This window comes from Octopus bimaculoides, chromosome 2 (assembly GCF_046866305.1).
Source record: "Octopus bimaculoides isolate indiv1 chromosome 2, ASM4686630v1, whole genome shotgun sequence".
Classification (NCBI taxonomy): domain Eukaryota; kingdom Metazoa; phylum Mollusca; class Cephalopoda; order Octopoda; family Octopodidae; genus Octopus; species Octopus bimaculoides.
This window is the reverse complement of record NC_142929.1, coordinates 134,980,744-134,996,861: the sequence shown is the minus strand read 5'-3', so window position 1 is coordinate 134,996,861 and position 16,118 is coordinate 134,980,744. Positions and strand designations below refer to the sequence as shown.

The 16,118-nt window shown below is 34.6% G+C and overlaps 1 protein-coding gene across 2 annotated transcripts in view; it reads left to right on the top strand.

Moving 5' to 3' along the window:
- The window catches only part of LOC106880132 (FERRY endosomal RAB5 effector complex subunit 3), a 147,675-nt gene that overhangs the window by 112,635 nt on the left and 18,922 nt on the right, over window positions 1-16,118 (top strand). For both annotated transcript variants that reach the window (XM_014929955.3, XM_014929954.3), the window contains 5 exons: window positions 1,355-1,536; window positions 5,060-5,159; window positions 8,494-8,618; window positions 9,816-9,922; window positions 10,619-10,703. In XM_014929955.3, the coding sequence (XP_014785441.1) occupies window positions 1,355-1,536; window positions 5,060-5,159; window positions 8,494-8,618; window positions 9,816-9,922; window positions 10,619-10,703 (599 nt within the window). The remainder of the gene's footprint in view (window positions 1-1,354; window positions 1,537-5,059; window positions 5,160-8,493; window positions 8,619-9,815; window positions 9,923-10,618; window positions 10,704-16,118) is intronic.

Sequence of the window (16,118 nt, the reverse complement as noted above, 5' to 3'; positions counted from 1 at the left end):
TTGAAATTTCTGGTCAAGTATTATTATTCACAGATTATGTATGTATTAAAAACAAAAACTGGAATTTATGGTGCTATTTTAATACTGTAGTTACAAATGTTTTGTTACATGGGAAATAAATTTTATGAATATAGTTATTAATCATCATCATCATCATCATCGTTTAACGTCCGCTTTCCATGCTAGCATGGGTTGGACGATTTGACTGAGGACTGGTGAAACCGGATGGCAACACCAGGCTCCAGTCTGATTTGGCAGAGTTTCTACAGCTGGATGCCCTTCCTAACGCCAAATTCAGAATAAGATACAGGCATTAACATAGATTTTTTTCCCACGTGTAAATCTTTAACATTATTATGTTGAAACTGGCTGAAGATTTACACACAGGAAAAGATCTAAAGTACATATACATTTTATTATAAATTTATTATATCTATATTATCATTGATATTAATATCTATATTCTTCAACCCATGCTAGCATGGAAAGCGGACGTTAAACGATGATTCATAAAATGTATTTCCATGTTGTAAAGAAACATTTGTAACTACAGTATTAAAACAGTGTCATTAATTCCATTCTTTGTTTTAATATATGTATATGTATGTGTGGCCTATATAGTAGATAAATAAACAGTGCTTATTTAGCTATTTTTTCATAGACTGGAAAAAAAAATTATGAACAACCTTAATTGATTTCCAAATTTTATTGGATTCTCATCAGAGGTGTTTGCATCAATTTGACCAATTCCAAAGAAATAAGCAGCCAATCTGTTTACATACACAAACAGTTACAGTACCTTCAGAAAAGTGGACCTACTAATTTGCATACCATAGACACATACACACACAACAGACTTCTGAATAATTTCCCTGTATCATTCTCCCTTACAAGGGTTTACTACAATTTGAAGCAAAAGTAGAAGACTCTTGTCTCAGTTACCACACAATGGGGTGGAACCCAAAACTGTTTGTTATGAAGCAAACTTCATAATACACAAGTACACATGCACCGAGATAAGCTATAATAATTATCATATTTCAAGTTTGGGATTTGGTCAGGACTACTATGTATATCCCTATGATTAATAATTCATGCAGAACTAGGTCAACTGGGGTCTTTATTAAATGATGATCAATTGTTAAATGATCAATTGTAATTGTTACTGCCTATTATGCATTTGTTATGATTTTTTCTCTTAGTTATACCTGTTATTATTGGAAGATTTAGTAATTGATTAGATCCTCTAATATTAGGAGTCCCTGATATACTTTACTTTAAAAAATAAAACTTGAACAGAGTAAAGTATTTAATATTTTGATCTTATAACTTTTGAACTAATCTATAATTTCAGGAAGTAAAAGAATTTGCTAAACCAGAAGAAGTCACAAATGAACAAGTTTTCTCTGAAGTCTATCACACCTTGATCCATTCTCCTGCTCTAGAGACTCTTTTAAACTTGGAACATTCGTATGCTATGGACATTGAAAATATCACTCAAAATCGTGATGAGGATATCGCACACTTAGAGAACAAGTATTTTTACTATTCTTGATTGATTGCTTGCATTTTTTATTTGTAATTTCACCACCACTATCACCATCATTACATCTGTATTAAGAGTACTACTATCATTATGTTTATAAAAGTTGTGTTTTATATATATATATATATATATATATATATATAAATAAAAGATAAGCAGAGTTAGCGGTTGGAATAACCGTCTAAGGGATAAGAATATCCATTCATACTACCGTTATCATTTACCTGTGTTATCCCTGGGCATGGGTATACATGCACACTATGCTCATAGGGTACAGGTAATAACTGAATAAACAAAAGTTTATCAAGAATCAAATTTAAATTAGCAGAAAATCGTAATTACTATTCTTTTTCTAGACATTGGTGATTCCTATTTTACTTTAGCACTAGTTTTATTCTACTACTACTTATACACCCTGGAATCCCTACATAAAGAGATAACCCATAAATCATTTCTTTAGCTCATTTGCTAGTTCACTTTTTTGCCTATCGACTTCAAGCTTCACTCTGCAAAATGGTATGATTCTAATATATTGAGCTTTCTGGCCTCATCTCGAGGCCCTGTTCTTTCCTCTTCCCTTCATTTATTTTATTTTATTTATTTGTATTCACTCTGATGAAGCTCCATGTACTAGATCAAATGTGCTATAAAGATGGCGAATATTATTTTTGGAATTTTCTTTGTAAGCACTGACTGACGCTAGCAGCCGAAACAGCTGTAAGAAATGTTACTTAGTGTTATGTTTTGTATCAAAAAATAATTAACCAATGTTGGTCAATTTGTTTGTTGATCAAAAGTTTTCTCCATTTTCTACTTGCTTAAATTTACATATATATATATATATATATATATATATATATATATATGTATGAGAAAAAGAAAACGGAGAAATTGAGATATAGGCATTAATTTATTAGAACATATTTAATTCCAAACAAAAACAAACTCAGAGCACCTACAATTGTTTCCATGCCCAAGTAATTCAATTTGAGAAATCAAATAAAATTTTCCTATTGAATCTGGCTAATTGGACATTTTGTCTTTGATTTTTCACTGACACACTCGATAAAACCAGGGTGCTTGGATGTTGACATCCCATTAAGAGGATTTTATGTCCTTGATTTAATAATATATATATATATATATATATATATATATATATATATATATATATATATATATATATATATATATATATATATATAATAATAATAATGATATTAGGGACAAAATCCTAAATTACAGGTAAAAACTCAATTAAAATCAATTTATAAAAAATTAAAATTAAATTGAGCTTTATAGATTATAATATATATAAAAATATATAGTTTTAGGGAAAAGAACCAAGTTTCAAGAACCCATTGATGAAAATCCACTATCACATATAGAAAAATTAATAATTAAAAGTACAATAAATGAGTATAATATAAAACAAAGTAAATATCATAAGATAAAGATAGTAAAATGACATAGTATATATAGTGTATATATATATATATATATATATATATATATATATATATATACACACATGCTTTTGGCCAATTTTCAAATTTTTAATCAAGTTAGGAACTGAAAAAAATTATCTACTTTTTCCAGAAAAATAGACTGAAGTAAATATAGAAATGTATTTAGATTGAAGACAAACCATTCGCTATAGCAAGGTTGGAAAGTTTGATCATGTGACTTTATTTAGCCAGTATTACAACATCTAACTATGTAACATACCTTTCATTCTTCCAGAGTCAATATAATAAATACTAACCTGAGTCAAATATGAGGGGTGGGGCATCATCAATTAACTTGATGGTACCCCTCCACCAAACCATGTATCCTTGTGCTTCTGAAATCATTACGATGAATGACATTATGACAACATCCAGAAAAGGCCCACCTGACTGATTGGCATAGATTTACTCACAAATACACTCCAGCCTCTGACCCATAGGTGTTTTGTCTCTTCTTTCTCTTCTCTTGCTACTATAATGGCTTTTGCTGCTCGGACTGACAGACTCCATGCCATCTCTACTCAAGTGTTCCTGACACACTTGTCTTTCCTCTTATCCTCACCCTTCTTGTGTCCAAACTTATTGGTCCCACACTCATGACTCAGTTCAGTCCTTCCCTCCTGGAATTCTGTCCCTACTCATGCCCTCCTCATAGGTGTTAACTTACAAAGAAACATTAATGCTATCAATCTCACTAGTCTAAGAAAGCCTGCAAATATCATTGGTACTTCCAGATCCAGCAAGTGGAAAAAAAAAAACTGTTCTTAGAATTCTAAGTTTTACTAACAAATCCTTTCTAGAGACAGTGATATTTGATAATAATCTCAAGATATCAGATAAATCCTGTTAGCTAAGGGACATAATCTCTCTCACTGGCAGAATTTCATAGGACGCAGTATCAAAAGTTCTTAGAGACTAGAAGAAAACAAGTAAATCATTAAAGATGAACTGCAGTCACTGAATAATATTAATTATATTTCTTTAGTTGATTATTAAAGAGTAACTGAAAACTATTAATCTTATATTTCATGTTTTTTTCTTTTTATGCTTACATATTTCGATCATTATATTTTCTGATCCCCCTTAAATACCTTAGCAGTCTTACATTCATACATGTATGCATGTAACTGCACACACATGTTTCAATGTGTGCATAAGCTCAATGAAGATATAAGAGAAGACTAAATATTTAGGTCAAGCTGTTTGAGTTTTTGTCGTGTTTTATCTCAGAGTTCACTTGTTTTAATATTGATTTCTTATATTAGTATAAGGTGACCAATTTATAGTGAAGACGTATAATAGTCAAGTGAACTGACCCCCAATACATCATTGATATTTATGGTATTGATATTAACAGAAGGAAAAAGGCAAAGTTGTTTATCAACATAGGGAGACAAAAGCTAAATATCATAGTTCAAGATTTAACTGAATTTTAATTTGTCTCTGAAGACCAAAAGCTGAGATTTAATATGTGATAGTTCTGTATTCAAATGATATGAAAATCAATCTTTGATTCTTCTCCAGCTTGATGTTAATAAGTAATCTGTTAATAGGTGCATGGATGGCTGTGTGGTTAAGAAATTTGTTTCTTAACCACTTGGTTTGGAGTTCAGTCTCACTGTGTGGTACTTCATTAGATGTTCTTTACAACAGCCCCAGGCTAACCAATGTCATATGTGTGAATTTGATAGATGGAAAATGTGTGGAAGCCCATTGTGTGTGTGTTGATGAGTGTGTGTGTGTGTGTGTGTGTTGATGGGTGTGTGTCTTTGTGTTCATCTCTCACCACTTGACAATCAGTTTTAGTTTGTTTACATTCCCAAAACTTAGTAATTCAGCAAAAAGTGTCTAATAGAATTAATACTAGACTTAAAATAAATACTGGGATCAATTTGGTCAACTAAACCCTTCAAGGCAGTTCTCCAGTTTGGCTGCATTTCAAAGAACATGTATAAAGAATAAGATATTTTATATGATTTTTTTTTTTAATATTGTTTTCTCACAGACAGCAAAAAGAAATGGAAGATGCTCTTCAGAAAGCCGGAACGGTATACTCTGATGAACAAATAAACCAAATTGCACAACATCATTTTGAGCAAACACAGGTGTGAAGTTAAAGTTTTTTGGGTTTTTTGTATCTTAACTTTTTTGTTTGTCTTTCCCCCCCCCCAATATTAGTAACAATTAGCTATGTCTAGATTCTTAATGTATATTCTTGTTACTATCTACTATAACATAGAACATTACACTATGCCTAGCAAAAAATATAAGATTGCTAGAATATTTTGATCAGGTCCAACTTTGACTAAAAAAAGAGATCATATTGAATAAGGTTTCTCAGACGGACTCATCTTGAACTAGGCCTGTTTAAGATCCCTATATGACACTGCTAATGTTTGTTGTTGTTGTTTAGCCCCAGATCAATCCTGATTAAGCAGATCTATACATGATCAAAAACATCCCATCTTGACAAAGTGTGTTTAGTAGTTTTTTTTTTTTAACTAAATTCGACGACTGGCACCCATGCCAACGTCATCTCCTTCATTAGACACGAAACTTGGCTTGCGAAGACCTGTTGGGGCAAGCGAAAGTGAAAGCGTGATGGCACCTGTGCCCAGCGTCGCCTTTCTGACACTTGTGCCCGTGGCACGTGTAAAGACTTTTGAGCGAGAACGTTGCCAGTGCCGCTGGACTGGCTCTTGTGCAGGTGGCACGTAAAATACACCATTTTGAGTGTGGCCGTTGCCAGTACCGCCTGACTGGCCTTCATACCGGTGGCACGTAAAAGCACCCACTACACCCTCGGAGTGGTTGGCATTAGGAAGGGCATCCAGCTGTAGAAACTCTGCCAAATCAGATTGGAGCCTGGTGTAGCCATCTGGTTCACCAGTCCTCAGTCAAATCGTCCAACCCATGCTAGCATGGAAAGTGGACATTAAATGATGATGATGATGATGATGATGATGTAACTTTATCAGGCTGGCAAGTGAGTGATTTTAAAGGGACTTAGTTCATATTTATTGCAAAGAGACCTCATAGCCACCCCTTTGTTGATGCAGTTGTTAATGATTTCCTTGTTGAGGCAAGTACGGTAAGGTTTAATCTTAGGATCAACAACAATTATGGCCAGCATGCTAGCCATTAAACTATTATATCTCAAAAGATAAGTAATGCATGATCATGGAGAAAATGTTATGATCAATCTCATTTTTTGATCAGTTTAAATTTGTGGGTGGAAACTGAAAATTAAAAGTTTTATTAAATTCAACTTATGTTGAAAGTCAACAAACAAAGTTTGCTTTAGAAGCATTGAGATGTATTGAAAGATGCAGATAAGGAAATAATTTTATTCTCAAACGCAGGATAATGCATGAACCGGATAAACTATCCATATTTTGTTCATGCTATATTATAAGCATTGTCCTGCATTTGAGAATAAAATTATTTCCTTATCTGTATCTTTTAAAAGTTTTATGTTTGAATTTTTAGCCACAAGTGGAAACTTTTAATATAGCTATTGATCAAGGTATACTGTATTTTTTTTGGCATACAAGTCAAATTTTTCAGATCAAAATTTATAACCCAAAAAATGTAGGTTGACTTGTACACCAAGATTTCTTTGGAGGACCAAAAATTCTATGTGAAATACTGGATTTGGAAATATTGACAATGTTAGAATGTTTACGCACTTTCACTTTATATTATGTTGACTTACATTACTATGTAGCTGTGTGGTAAGAAGTTTGCTTCCCAACCACATGGTTCCAAGTTTAGTCCCATTGCATGGTACCGTAGACAAGTATCTTTTTATAAAGCCTCAGGCTATAGTAGATGACACTACTTGTAAGTGGGTTTGGCAGATGGAAACTAAAAGAAGCCCATCACATATATATGTGTGTATGTTTGTCCACCACCACTGCTTGGCAACTGGTGTGTTTAAGTCCCCATAACTTAGTGGTTCAACAAAAGAGACCAATAGAATGAGTACCAATCTTTAAAAAAAGTAAGTACTGAGCTCAATTCATTGACTAAAATATTCTTCAGGGCAGTGCTCCAGTATGGCCACAGTCTAATGACTGAAGCAAGTAAGAGATAAAAGAGATAAAATTCAATATAAACTTCCTTGCTTTATTCTACCTGACTGACAAGTGGCTCTTCCTTCAACTAAACACACTCAATTATTTAGTACAGGGGTTCTCAACCATTTTTATATCTATGGACCCATTTGATTACTGTTTTATTCCGGCAGACCACCAGCTTTCAAGATTCATATTTTGTTTTACTCACATTAACTTACGTAAGTTGAACTATGTAAAACATCAGAGAAAGAAACCTAGCTGTTTCTCGCAATACACACCAATACATACATCTAAAACGAAATTTTTTCAGGAGCCCTTAAAATATTGTGGATCCTCAAAAATGTTATATGGACCCTCAGAGGCCATATGGACCCTGGTTGAGAACCACTGATTTCGTAGAAGAAAGAGCACCTTGCATTTATGGGTCTGATAATAACTAGTAGTTTGGAGAGAGATAGGGTCAGCTGGGCTGATTTTCCTTTCAAACTATTACTTGCAGACAATGTTTTCAGTATTAGTGCCCGAATAACTCCCTAAGGAAGTTACTGGACATCATTATTCAATATTTTGTGTGTGAGCTTAGGAAAGGAAACTTCTATGGGGGAGGGTATATGGATGGTGTAAGTATGTTTTCAAGAAGGAGGGATTATTTTGGTACCAGTGAAACAGTTGGAGGTATGCAGACCAAAAGTGTAGTAATGGCTGGGAGGATTGCTCAGCTAAGCTGAGGATTATTTGAGTGGAGTACATGATTAACAATTAATTGCAGTACAACTATATGAACTATCTCTTTTTCTCTGTCTGTCTGTCTATATATATATATATATATATATATATATATATATATATATATATATATATATATACACACATAGCCACAGGACTTAGGTGCTGGAATGGCTATGTGGTAAGAAGCTTACTTCCCAACCACATGGTTCCAAGTTCAGCTCCACTGCACAGCACCTTGGGCAAGTGTCTTCCACTATAGCTTTAAAAATTGTAATAAAGCATACCTCAAATTCATCAAACTTACCTCAAGCAAGAGGGCTAGGGGCAAAGAGTCCTGGTGGTGATGGTGGGGGTTGTAATTGCTCTTTTTGCCCTGTACCTATAAATTCAGTTCTGCTTTTAACATTACAAAATACTCGATCATTCCCTGTATCGAGGAAGCAATTTTATAACACCCTCAATTCATGAACAGAACATGATATCACTGTATATGCCAAACTTCAAAATCTCTGACTGTCGTTCATAGAGACTACACATCTATATTACTGATGAAAGATATTAAATTAGGATGATGATGATGATGATGATATATACCTACATACATATGTTAATCTGTTTCTATTTAAAACAGGTTGTGAACAGTAAATGGGCTAGTGAACTATCTAATCGACATGAAACACAGAAACGTGAATACAGAAACTGGGTCATGAAGGTTCATGAAGACACACAAGCCACTGTAGGATCTCCCCATCCAGTGTAAGGACTTTTCTTGTATATTTGATCACCACTATATTCTTGTATGCCACTCTTGATTTGTGTGCTTTCTGCATGATGCCCACTGTAATGAGACTGCACCAGGTTTATTTTCTCATCAGTAACAGATTAAGCACAATGAATGGGCTATGAAGTCTGATATCTGAGTGTTGGTTCTTACAGACAAAGTGTCACCATTATCACCACCACTACCATTAACAACAGCAACTAGAATAATTGTCATCGTCATTATCATCACCTTCATTGTCATCATCATCCATTCTCCATGCCAGCATAGGTTAGATGACCCAAGTCAGTTCTAATTCAGAGTTATTGTCACCTACCACTCAGATTTCTTACATAGGCATGGGACCAGAAAATTGGTGAGAAGTAACAGTCAGATATACCTCAATTTCAGAACTTGACTGATAAGATTTTATTTAAACTCTGAAATGAAGAAATGCAAAGTTGATTGAGTAAAATCTTGATTCAAAATGTAACTAACACAAAGCATTTTGTCTGTCACTAATAATTTTACCAGATGGGTTCATAGGAAGACCTGATGGGGGTCGTAATAAAACCAAAATATGTCTGGAGTTGTTCCCCGTACTTCATATAGTAATTATAACAATATTAGTCATTTGACTTTTGTCCTCATTGCACAATTATTTCTTGTTAGCTTTTTGATGATTCTTGCATTAAATGTGTTAATACTAATTATTGTTTTAATGTAGCTGGCATGTTTAAGATAAATAAAATTTAGTTACTAGGGAGTCCATTTGATGAGTGCTTACTCACTTTGCATATGAGAGACCAAATTATCGGTGATACAGATATTCAATTAATTAGTATGTAAACATAGGAACATATCGTATTTATTTGCCATTTCATTTTATGATGTGATATAAGTGGATGGAGCTTGAATTGTTAAATATTTTCTGAAGCTTTGATTCAGACGTTAATTAAATCCTGATTGTTTGTGATAAATTTACTTGATATGTGATAAAGAAACAAGAAGTCCATGAACTGAGTCAAATATATACACATAGTCTTTTATGTAGCACCAATCATTTGATTGTGCCCATGCCAAGGTCTTATGTACAAATTTCTATAAACATACAAATTCATATCTAAATTCATTTATGCTGGCATTAAACAAGAAAAAAATCTAAGTAAGTGTTTACATTTTTCTTTTGTTAGTCGTCGTGTGCGGGCCATGACTGCCTCAGCACTGCCTGAAGCAGAAGAAGATGAAAGAATCGGACGGTCACGAATTCGGTTAGAAGAAAGTTTCACCATTCACCTAGGTAGGCAAACTAATTTTCTTCTCAAATATCTTCCTATTTTTCATTTCATTTTTTTTTTAGTGTTTTTTTTTAATCTTTTAGTCAGTGGGTTATACAATGCCTGAGACTCTCTACTGGGCCTTTGAGACTTTTGAGAGGAAAGGAGAAGGTTATCCTCACACTAGAGAGCTGATCTGAATGCTTGTGTGGATTCCGTTAAAGGCACCCATAGACAAGGTGATGGTATTAAACGCTGTATAGATTGACATGGGATTGTAACATACTAGATTTGATGCAAATATATTTGCTGATACATTTCATTCAGACCTAGAATTAGAAAACAAATATCAAATTAACTTTAAAGATATGAATTTTATACTTAAATCGTCTCAGAATTAAACGGCTAGATATTAAAGGGAAACAACTCTTGTAATGTTAAAACAAATGACTAAATTTAAGAAAATTAGATAAATTAGTATGTAAACATAGGAACATATTTGTTTACGATTTTATGATGTGATATAAATGAATGGAGCTTGAATTGTTAAATATTTTCTGAAGTTTTGATTCAGGCGATAAATTGAATTGAGGTCGTTTGTGATAAATTTGATGTGTGATAAAATGGTGGATTGATGATTTTTGAAACAAAAATATGATATATATCTTTTCAGTTGCAAGATTTTAATGCTCTCTGTTTCTATTACTGTCTTTGTACAGGGGCACAAATGAAGACAACACACAACTTGAGGCTTGTGTGTACAGATATTCTTGATCTCTGTCGTCATAAACCCCATACTGTTGGGTAAGCTGTTATTTCCTTTCTTTATTGTAATCTGAAACTGAAAAATCTAAGTTTTCACTCACTCATATTTTAGCATTGTTTAATTGTTAAATACAAATGTAATTTAAATGTCTTCAGACCCTTGTGGTACTTATAAAGGTTAGTGTTTTGTTCTGATTTCATAAATGAAATCTATGAGAAGGAGGTTTCTGTTTGTCACAGCTAATATCCAACATCTAAGTAATGAGACAAGAGAGCAACTATATCTTATTCAAGGTACACCTTGCTGTTTAAAATAAAAGAACAACACAATGAATAAATGTAGTCTTAGATACACTATAGATGCGAGTATGGCTATATGGTTAAGAAGCTTGCTTCCCAACCATGTGTTATTAGGTTCAGTTCCACTGTAGGGTACCTTGGGCAAGTGACTTCTACTATATCCTCAGGTTGACCAAAGCCTAATAAGTGGATATGGTTGATGGAAACTGAAAGAAGCCCGCCATGTGCACTTGTGTGTGTGTACACCCTTGTCTTGACATCACGTGATGGCTATAAACAAGCATCACCATCATATAGGTAATGTTCATTTCCAGTCCCATGAAAATCATGTCCAACTATGAGAAAATATTACCTTGCTTGGAAACAAGTTAGTGTTGGCAACAGGAAGGGTACCGAGTCATAGAAAATCTACCTCAACAAATTCCACTTAATCCATGCAAGCATGGAAAAGTGAACATTAAATGATAACTGTTTTCCTCATGATGTAGGTGGGGGTGAAAGAAGGCTTATATAAGTAATCTGAGGTAAATAGGAATAGGCTCTCTCTATATATATATACACACACACACACGCACACGTTAATATTGAACAATGAGAATGAGTGCTCAACACAGCATTGGGGGATAACAATTCTTTATTTATGGGTTAAGGCTACCCTTGCTTTCATGTTCAGAAAGAAATACTTTAACAATTGTCAAGCCTACCACATGGAACATTGGAGTTCATCTCCTCCTTAGTTTTAATCCAAAATAGAAACAACTCCTGATGTTCCATGTTGTAGGCTTGATAATTGTTGTTAAGTGATTTCTCTCATGAAACTAGTGGTAGGCTTAACTCATATATGTATATATATTCATCATCATCATTTTAACATCTATTTTTTCCATGCCTATATGGGTCAGATGGAATTTGATTTCCTCTAACTGGATGCCCTTTCTATCACCAACACTCACACCCTTACTAATGCTAGATGTAGAGGCTTATTTAGCATTTGATGCCATTGTTGGCATAAAGTCAAAACAGCATCTCATCCAGGTTAATCCTGTTAATAATCAAATTTGCTCTTTGGTTCAACAGTTTGATATCCCTTTCTTCTATCTGGTGCATCTCCTTTACTTTTGTAACAGTCTACAACGATGCTGCTATTCTAGCCATTGGGCATGATACCTTGTATTACCTGATTGACTAGTTGAGTGACTAGCTCATACTTTATTTCTTACTTATTTACTGCCCACAAGGGGCTACACATAGAGGGGACAAACAAGGACAGACAAATGAATTAAGTCGATTATATCGACCCCAGTGCGTAACTGGTACTTATTTAATCGACCCCGAAAGGATGAAAGGCATACTTTATTTCTGCAGATGTTTTAAGCATCTCAGCAACCATCTCCGATGATCCAGCTGCATTTCCAGCCTTTGTATCCTTAATCACTTTATTTACCAGACTGCTTCAATTTGAATAGCTGGTCCCTCTGTTAGAGTTACTTGGGGTAGATTTTCTCTCTCTCTCTCTCTCTAGTAGTGCTGGCCTCTTATTATACCACAGACAGTATACCATTACACCAAGGAAACCTAGCTTCTCTCTTGGCATAATGGTGTTGTGGTGATCTGGTATTAAATAGACATATGGTTCAATTATTGGTGATTCTGTCCTCTTTTCCTATCTAAGGGGTACTTTTACTTGATATATTATGAGCTTCATTTTCATGTATTTTCAAATTTCTCAATGCTTTAAACAAACATAAATACACTCACACACCCTTTTAATGACTGTTTGGTTCCCTTTTGATTTCTGTCTCAATTCCTGTTACCTTGGGCAAGTATCTTCGGATCTTTTTTAAAATGGGGGCCACATTTTTCATTAACAAAACACTTTGAAACTTGGAACACTGGTAGAATGTGTCATATAAAACATCTTTTTCTCTTAGTCTTCTTTTAAAAAAAAGAAATCCATAAGTTATTCCATGTTAAAGTTGTCGTATTTCTGTAATTTCAACCAATCACTGACGTCCATTCAGCCGATATACATTAAGTGCCGACTACATAAACAAACGATTCTGAAACAATTAACCCTAACCCTAACCGTAGGGTTAGGGTTAAGGTTAAAGCAAATAAAACGAAGGTATGGAGATTAAATACGCTTTACATCGCTTAATCAGCCAAAGGAGTAAATATAAACAACTGAATACTTGTCAGTGATTGGTTGAAATTATCGAAATAAGACAATTTTTTACATGAAATAAATTCGAATACAAAAATATTTTTCTGTTCTATAACACAAAATAGATAAGTATACGAAGTTTGAAAGTCTTTCCGTACCAAAAACACTACGTAAAACATTAATGAAAAATGTGGCCCCCGTTTTAAAATAGATCCGTATCTTCTACTGTGGCCTCAAAGGCTCATGAGTGGATGTAGTAGGTGGAAATTGAAAGAAGCCCAACCTGCCTCCAACCTTCACCTTTTCACCTTAGAAACAGATGAGGATTGGTGGTAAGGAAACTATCTGGCTGCATAAAATCTGCCTCATCAAGTTCCATCCAACACATGCAAGCATGGAAAAATAGATGTTAAAATGATGATAATGATGTGCATCATGTGTGTAAGTGTGCGCATCTATTATCACCACCATCATGTTAATTTTGACTTTTCTATGTTTGCATAGGTCAGATGGAACTTGTTGGGGGCAGACAAGATGCTCTTCCTGTCACCAACCCTCCGTTCTTTCCAAGGAAGATAATATCTTCCTATGGCCAGAATTTTCTCACAGAAGTTTGAAAATGAATGGGTCAGTTCAGTTGTATGATGGAGATACTCATTTACAACCACCATGAAATGTCAAAACAGTGAGGTGGGGCATGCACGCGCACACACACACACACTATGTATAATCGCTCGTATTAAATACATAAATATTTTAATAGTATTAATACTTTGATACAATAGAGCACTCAATATAAATTCAGTATATAATATTCTCATTGAATATATTTAACTAAAGATTTATATATACATATATATATATGTATGTATAGGTGCAGGCATGGCTGTGTTGTAAGAAGTTTGCTTCTCAACCACATAGTTCTGGGTTCAGTCCCACTGTGTGACTCTTAGACGAGTGCTTTCTGCTATAACCCCAGGCTGACCAAAACCTTTTGAGTAGATTTGGTCGATGGAAACTGATAGAAGCCAGTCATATCATATCATATATATATATATATATATATATATATATATCACTATCCTTTTACATCCACTTTCCATGCTGGCATGGATTGAATGGTTTGACAGGAGCTGATATGCCACAAGATTGTATCAAGCTTCAATGTCTGCTTTGACATCCTTCCTAACACTAACCACTTCACGGAGTGTACTGGGTGCTTTTTACCTGGTATCAACACTGGTGAAGTCACCAAGTAACTCATAAGACAAGCCCCCTTTACTGAGATGGATATAGTATTGAAGAAGGCAACATTATGCCTGGTGATCAGAAGTTAAAGTATGCTAGTGGGGCAGGAACTGGTGTCTTGCAGTGGAGGAGATACATGGCTACCTCACTTGTAAAGAGGGAGAAGATGGTGGTGAAGAGGAGTAACAGGAATTTGAATATAAGCAAAGTCGACAGGGTGAATGGGTAAGTTTGTGATAGTGTGAAAAGAAAGTGGCAGATGGGCAGAGATGGAGGGGAATGCAGTGAATGATGAATGCAAGTGGTGTGGTGACTTGTGAATAACAGGGGAGAGATGGTAGAGGCATTAGGAGGTACCACAGGCGATGTGAAGTGTTAGTGATATGTGAGAGATCCACAGTGCCAAGGATGAGGTCAGAGGTACATAGGGGTGGAATTATTGGCAAGTGAACATAGGTAATGGAGGATGTCATTGGTAGGATGAGAGGGTGTACAAGAAAAGTGGAGATTAAAGAGGTGTTCGGTAGACAAAAATAAGGTGGTTCCAGAGAGGGTGAGTAAGGGGACAAAAAAGGTGGAGGATGAAATATGTGCAGCTCTGCTCTCAAATAATTACAGCAGCTGAATGGTTAGTGCCATAGTCAGAAGAGTGATAGAGGGATGGGTGTTAGGAAAATAAGTTGTGAGAAAGAAACACATCAGGGACAGATTAGGTGCAGGGGCATTGGTATAAATAGTATGCTTTTGGAGCCTCCACAAATGCCATTGATCTCAGTCTTTTGTCATCTCCTCCATGAGACTCAACATCTGGAAGTCGTTCTTTATTACTTCGTCCCACATCTTCCTTGATCTTCCTCTTCACATGCTCCATTCACATTTAGTGATTGGGTCTTTGTTATGTACTTGTTCCCTTCCAAACTCACGACATGGCCATATATATGTTGCATGTATGCACAAACATACATATGTCTGTACAGGTGTGTGCTTGTGTGTTTACTGTCTTCTTGCCTTGACATCGCGTGATAGTTGTAAACAGGCATCACCATCATGCAAGCAGTGTCCTTTGTTTTCAACTTTCCATCAGGCCATGGGGCAATATCACCTTACTTGGAAACAGGTGAAGGTTAATGACAGAAAGGGCGTCAAACCATAGAAAATCTGCCTCAACATATTTTGTCTGGCCTGTGGAAGCATGGAGAAGTGGATGTAAAAATGATGATGTGTATATACATATACATACATACATGTAAAACCTGTATTGTCTACATGTGTATGTATGTGTGTGTATATATATATATATATATGTGTGTGTGTGTGTGTGTGTATGCATGTGTGCATGTGTATCTGTGCAGACATATGTACATATATCTTATTTATGTTTATTTATTCATATATATAACATATATGTACACCACAAACACACACATATATATATATATATATATATATATATACACTCACAGAATTGTTTTTTTGTTTTGTTTTTCTTCCTTGTATGCTAACATTGCACATTCTGGCGCATTTTGTGTTACTGACCTTCAGGATTTCCTACAACAAATGTCAAAGTATATGTCATATGTATCATATTATCTTAACTATGTTTACTTCATCAATCATTTTTGAATGCCAACTGAAAACAGTACCCATTTGACTTCTACTAAAAAATACCCTTTGTATGGAAGCTACATTGAGCCTTCTTATAAGCAACTATTATTTTATTTCCTTATGAAACCACTGTCCTA